We start from the raw sequence: 5,906 nt of genomic DNA, 5'->3' as shown, positions 1-5,906 counted from the left end.
GGACCATAGTGTATGTATTGCTGTTCTTTATGTTGCTGGTCAGTAGCTAACTGAATGACCTGTTACTGACTGCAAGTCCTTCGGTGAATGTGGGTTGTCCTGGCGTAGATGTGCTTGACAAGTGTAGTGCAGCTTTTGCTTAAATGTCTTGTTTTTATTTGCTAAAAGCTGTTTAAAGAAACTGCGAAAAGATCTGATTCTCCTCTCACTTACTCTAGAGTAAGTCAAGAGTAACCTCATTGAAGCCAATGAAGTTACGCTGGTGCCAGCCAAACGTAAGCAAGAAGAGAATCAGGCCCTCTGTCTCCAACACTGAATTTCTGTAATGTATCATTTTATTTTTCTTTCTCTTTCTTAAGATGACCTTGAATGATGCCATGAGGAGCAAGGCAAGGCTGTCAATTACAGGAAGTACTGGAGAAAATGGACGTGTTATGACTCCAGAATTTCCAAAAGCAGTGCATGCAGTACCTTACGTGAGTCCTGGCATGGGAATGAATGTCAGTGTGACTGATCTCTCGTGATTGATAAGAACCTTTTGAGTGCCTTACACAATGGTTTCCTTGTGCGTTTATTGTCAAAGTGGTGAGAGGCATCCAGTATCTTGAAGACTTTTCTTTCAGCCAAGAATTCTTGTATTTGTGGAGTTCATCTTGGATTGTAATGAATGCTTGGTTCAAAACACAACACCATTTTCTACACAAGTTCAAGATGAAGCTTGACTGACATGCACAGCTAACATGGAAGTACTGTAATCTAACTGAAGTCGTTGTACAGGCAACACACCAGTTTCTGCAGCCACTGTTGTTAGTCCCTTGGTTCATATTGACTTAAGCACACTTGACATCAATTGCATCAAGATGTGACATGTTTTATAAGAAAAAAAAAAAGTATAAAATGAAAAAAATATTTTTAGGTATTTTCACAGACAAAAACTGGCTTTTAAATAAATTTGCTTCCATAATGGTTGGATATGACAAAAGAAAAAAAAAAATAAGAAAAAAAAAATCTAGACTGCGGGGAAGTGGAATATGAAAATAAGGCTTAAGGCATCAGTTCCGTATTTTTCAAAGCCAAATATGTAATGTTGAGAAGAGAAGAAATAATGACAAAAAGGCTCAAATCTTGTAATTTAATATTGTTATTAAAACTTTGCTGTATATCCTATTCTTTAACATTTGGTGTTAATATAAAATTTACTTGGCAATGCTTGACATTTGAAATAAACTTTTTTTCTATGGTTTTATTTGCAAGTGTTCCATTAATTTTACTAGCTACAGTTGGATTATAAGGAGTCTGAAATCTAAAAGGACACTGTCAAGGTTGGGTTAACGTTTCAGTTTTTGGCAGTGTCGCCAAAACATTCCAGCTCACTCAAATCTGTTCAATAGTTTTTCTGCAGATGAGCCCAAGCTGTGATGCTCAGATACGCTTGTTGAACTCTGAAGATCAAGGTTGTTCTGGGTTGGAGCGGTACTTGATACTGGCACATGAGGAGTCAGATGGGTGCTGTTTTAGAGCTCCTCTTAACTCTGACATGCAGAGATTTAATGATCCAAAGATTTGGTTGATACCTAGCTCTACTTTTGTATTATTGAGTTCATAAATATGTGTACAGAGAGAGGAGTATTGATAAAAGCTTATAAATCGCAAGCAGTAAAACAGTGTTAAGTATTTTTTTTGAAAGAATGAAACAAAGAGTTGTCAAATTGTTTCTTTAAGGAAGCAGTTTTCAAACAGTTAAAAGGTAATTCTAAGCAGTAGCTAGTGAAGCTTTTATGAAAAGAAAAACCCAAAACCTTGGCAATGTCTTTTTGAATTAAGATTGATAACTCAAATTAGATGGGAGACTGTACTGATGAAAACTTTCCTGAATCTTAATCATTATGAATATTCTTTGCTAGCTGAAGTTACCATACTTTTTAATTGTGTGTATTTAAAAACAATAACTTATTAAAAAGCAAAAGGAATCCTAGGAGGGGTGCAATAATATTAATTTAAATGCTAATGCAAATCAAAGTAACATCGTGTTTCTCTAGCTTTCCCTGTAGATACAATTCTGTACATTTGGTTGAAAAGCTTACATTTTTCTGCATTGTGGATACATTACCTCATGCAGTATCGGTAAATCTCTCTTATTTTGGAATTAAATAAAATTTTAAATATGACTTGCAGTTTTAGTTGGAATCCATTTCTTAGACTCAAGTATAAAGTTTGCTGAGCACTGGAGAAGGCAGAGCATGTATCAGTAACTTAAAGTCCCTTCTTGTGGTACAAACTCTGAGCCTGTTTCTGGAAGCATGTGAACACAGTGTATACTCTCAGTGTGGTCAGCAAAAGGGGTGTATACAGTGTTTTCAATGTCTGTCTTACCAATACTTCCCCCTGATTAAACTAAATCATTTCTTGACACATCTGTAAATCATAGGTGTTCTGTGCATTACTCCTCATCAGGAATGTTGGGGAATGCATTCGGATTTTTAATGTTCAATGCTAGAATGACCAAACTAAAATAATATTAATATGGTAATATATTTTTTTTTTGAAGTAGAAATGCATTACTGTATACAGTGGAAAGCTATTTATTGTACCTCTGGGCTTATTCCTCTAAAAATCATAGCATAAAAAAAAAAAAAAAATCTTTGTCAAGCCTGAACTGATGTATATAACTGAAATAATGTAAAGTTATATTTTCATGTTTTTATACTTAACATACTTAACAACATGATGGGAACACATAATGTATGAGTATTTCAATTCAGATAATAATGATTGGATAATACACATCTCAGTTAAAAAAGCAGTAATAATAGTTTAATATCCATGTTAACAGTACATCAGTATATTGCTATATAAAGTATGTCTGTGTGCATTTAAGTGAAAAGTAGTCAAGAGTGATGAAAGCTGTCCAAGGGTTTTTTATTCCTTTTTTTATGAAAACTGTTATGGAGCAACCAAAATGTTTATGAACTCAAACTTGTGTAAATTTCAAAATGTCCTTTTACTGTAGCTTTTTGTTTACAGTACAGTATCTTATTTTCTGCTTTGTTAAATGAGTAACGGTACAAAGCTGGACATACACTTTCTAAGACATTAACGTTCTCGTTTTTTCATGTATACTTATATGACAGAAAATGCTTCTGATTTTATTTTTCAATCTAACACATGGCTTTTCTGGAGTGTTGTATAAACTTCAATCATACATAAAAAATCTTCTTAAAAAAGGTAAAAGACCTTTAATGTCTGCTTAGTATTATTGAAATCTGGTTTCTTATTTATTATAAATGTATTTTTCTAAGAGTTTACATAGAGCAAATCTGTTTGTCCCCACAGACATGAAATTTCCTTGAAGAGTTTATGAAGTTTCCTCTTTTCTTGAATGAAGTTTCAATGAAGAGTATAAATCCTCTCCCAGATCATCTTGTCACTCAAGGATAGATTTACTGTAGTTTTCCTTATCATTATATGAAGTAATGAAACTTTTTTTTCCAACAATATAATTGTGTCACTGGACTGTAACCTTCCTGATCATAGTTACAATGGAAGTGTAATAGGTTCATAAAGATAGGAGCTTAAGTATATATTCAGTAAAACTACCTAAAAATTTGGAGTTTAAACCACTACATTTTTAATTGAACAGATCGTAAATATGTCCAAACCAGAGAAAGAACCTGAGAAATGGCAAGTACTTCAGGTGTCACTGGAAGAGATCTTGCACAGCAGAGATTTTACTATAACGGCAAAGAGAGTGTGAAGAGGTTCACAATGTGAAAGGTTTAACATTTTCATGTAATGGTGTATTGCATCTGTTAACAGAGTGTGTTTGTGCAGTGTCAGCTTCCTCTTTGGCTGACTGGTATAGACAATATCTTTACATTAAACCTTGCACAAATAATTGTATTTTAAAATTCAAATAGATAGTTTCAGCTATCATTTGGTGCAGTTAGTTATAAGAATACAGCAGTCACCAGCAAAATGGAATCAGCAGCAGCTGTTCCACATGATATTCCTGGAGGCTACTCAGATCTGCTTTCACAGCATCAAAGCTTATTATTTATTAAATCTTTTCATTTAGGCTGTCAAGGGATCACAAAAATTTGCTGTGAAAGATCCATCAGGTCTAAATTATCTTAGAAATTTTTATTGAGCACTTAGAATGAAATTAAGCAAGTGATTCAGCTGTGGACTTAATTTGGAAAATTTTCCCTTACATCAGTTTCTGTTGGTAGTAGAGAATACTATACACCTGTGTGAGACATAATAGAGAATTGAATAATATTTTTTTGTACACAAGTGGCAAAAAATGGAACAAAGTAAGATAAAATACAAAAAATCTGAGATTTATAACTCTTAAGTGCCCTGTAGGCTTCATGTGTCATGAGGCCAGTCCCTAATCTTATTGTTAGGGCATAGTGCACGACATCCTTCCTTCCTCCCTCCCTCCCTCCCTCCCTCCCTCCCTCCCTCTTACTTTTTTAGCTTTGTACGCTGATAGGAAATGTAATTACTGCAATTAACACTTTCTATAATTGATTTGGCAGTCATTAAAAATGTTTATTATAGTTCATATTATAAGTCCCTGTATAACAGCAGCAGTGATGATAAAGATAGGAAAGGCTAAGCTAAACCCTTTATCCAAGTGGCATCCACTGAACTTATTCTTCTGTCAGTCTCCTTTATACATCTCTTAATGCTAATGAAGATTTAGCTACCTCTGTAAACATCTCAGTGCTTTACTTACCTCAGTGATGAGAAAATTCTTTACAAACAGAAAAAAAGCACTTAATTTCATGAAGTTTTCCAGTGAATGACTTTGTAGCATTTGCTGAGAGTTCTTCCTCCTTTTACATTTGCAACTCCCACTCAACAGAAAGGACAATTACTACATGCTGGGCATAGGGAAAAAGTTTACATGTAATTTGTCATAGTTTTTAACAAATGCTAACTTTTTGAGGCTGACTCATCTGTGTTAAATAAAGCATTTAATCCTACTAGTCTTCCAACTGCAGAATGAGATTTTAAAGCATGCTTAAAATGGGTTTTATTTATTTGCTTTAAATATCCCAAACCTGATTTCAAAAATGTGTCTTATTATAGAGTAGGAAAGGGCTGCTAAACTAGTGCCTAGACCAGACCCTTGGTATTTTCAACTACTTTCTATCTGGAGGTGTGGGAACCACAAATAAAGGGGTTACAGTGGATCCCATGAGCTGTGCAGGACCATGCTGCTTCCTTTGCATCTTTCCATGCACAGAAGGCAAGCAGATGGAAAAGATGAGCTAGGACTTGGAGACGTACGTTTATGCCATTTTTCTGTTCCCCCCTCAATCCTTTAATGTGAAGGTCTCTTCAAAAGAAACATTGGAGAGGATTTATACCTGTTTTCTAAGGATAAAAAAATAACAAATGGAATTTTTTTTTTCCTAAAATCTCACCATTTGTGCAGTTTTGAAACTATAATGTCATGTTTCAGCTAATATCAGTAAACAGTTCTCAAAACTAGGGAACAAAATCTCCTTCAGAGCCTTTACTGTTAGTAACCATAGAATCATAGGAGACTGTGGGTTGGAAGGACCTTAAAGATCACCTTAAAATTCCAACCCCCCCTGCTGTGGGCAGGGATACCTTCCCCTAGGCCAAGTTTCAAGCTTCTTAGAAGACAGCCCAGAGAACTTCTGGCATGTTGGTGCTTTACTGAAGCATCAAGGGCATCTTGTTAAAAATGTACTGGAGGCTATTATATAACAACTTTTAACCCAATTTTCAAGTTCTGTTGTTACAGCCCACCCTTCAGCACCATATTCTGTGAGTTTAGAGAAAAATGTAATTAGAGAGGTCAAGCTATAGTTCTTTCAATTAATAGTATGCTTTACAAATAACAGTATTTTTCAGTAGTTACTTTCCTT

The 5,906-nt window shown here is 34.7% G+C and overlaps 1 protein-coding gene across 5 annotated transcripts in view; it reads left to right on the top strand.

Moving 5' to 3' along the window:
• The window catches only part of GRIA2 (glutamate ionotropic receptor AMPA type subunit 2), an 85,603-nt gene extending 82,369 nt beyond the window's left edge, over positions 1-3,234 (top strand). For 3 of the 5 annotated variants that reach the window (XM_005517584.3, XM_005517583.3, XM_088056603.1), the window contains one exon: positions 360-494. Coding sequence is in view for 2 of the 5 variants with exons in the window: in XM_005517586.3 (XP_005517643.3) it covers positions 360-524 (165 nt within the window). In the remaining 3 variants the exon portion in view is untranslated. Of the gene's footprint in view, positions 1-359 lie in introns of all 5 variants that reach the window. The other 2 variants (XM_005517586.3, XM_005517582.3) reach the window with 1 other exon arrangement.
• The last annotated feature ends 2,672 nt before the right edge of the window (positions 3,235-5,906 follow it).

This window comes from Pseudopodoces humilis, chromosome 6, assembly GCF_049639895.1.
Source record: "Pseudopodoces humilis isolate 2021_Gansu_Grassland_sample_001 chromosome 6, ASM4963989v1, whole genome shotgun sequence".
Classification (NCBI taxonomy): domain Eukaryota; kingdom Metazoa; phylum Chordata; class Aves; order Passeriformes; family Paridae; genus Pseudopodoces; species Pseudopodoces humilis.
This window is presented reverse-complemented; position numbering and strand designations above follow the sequence as displayed.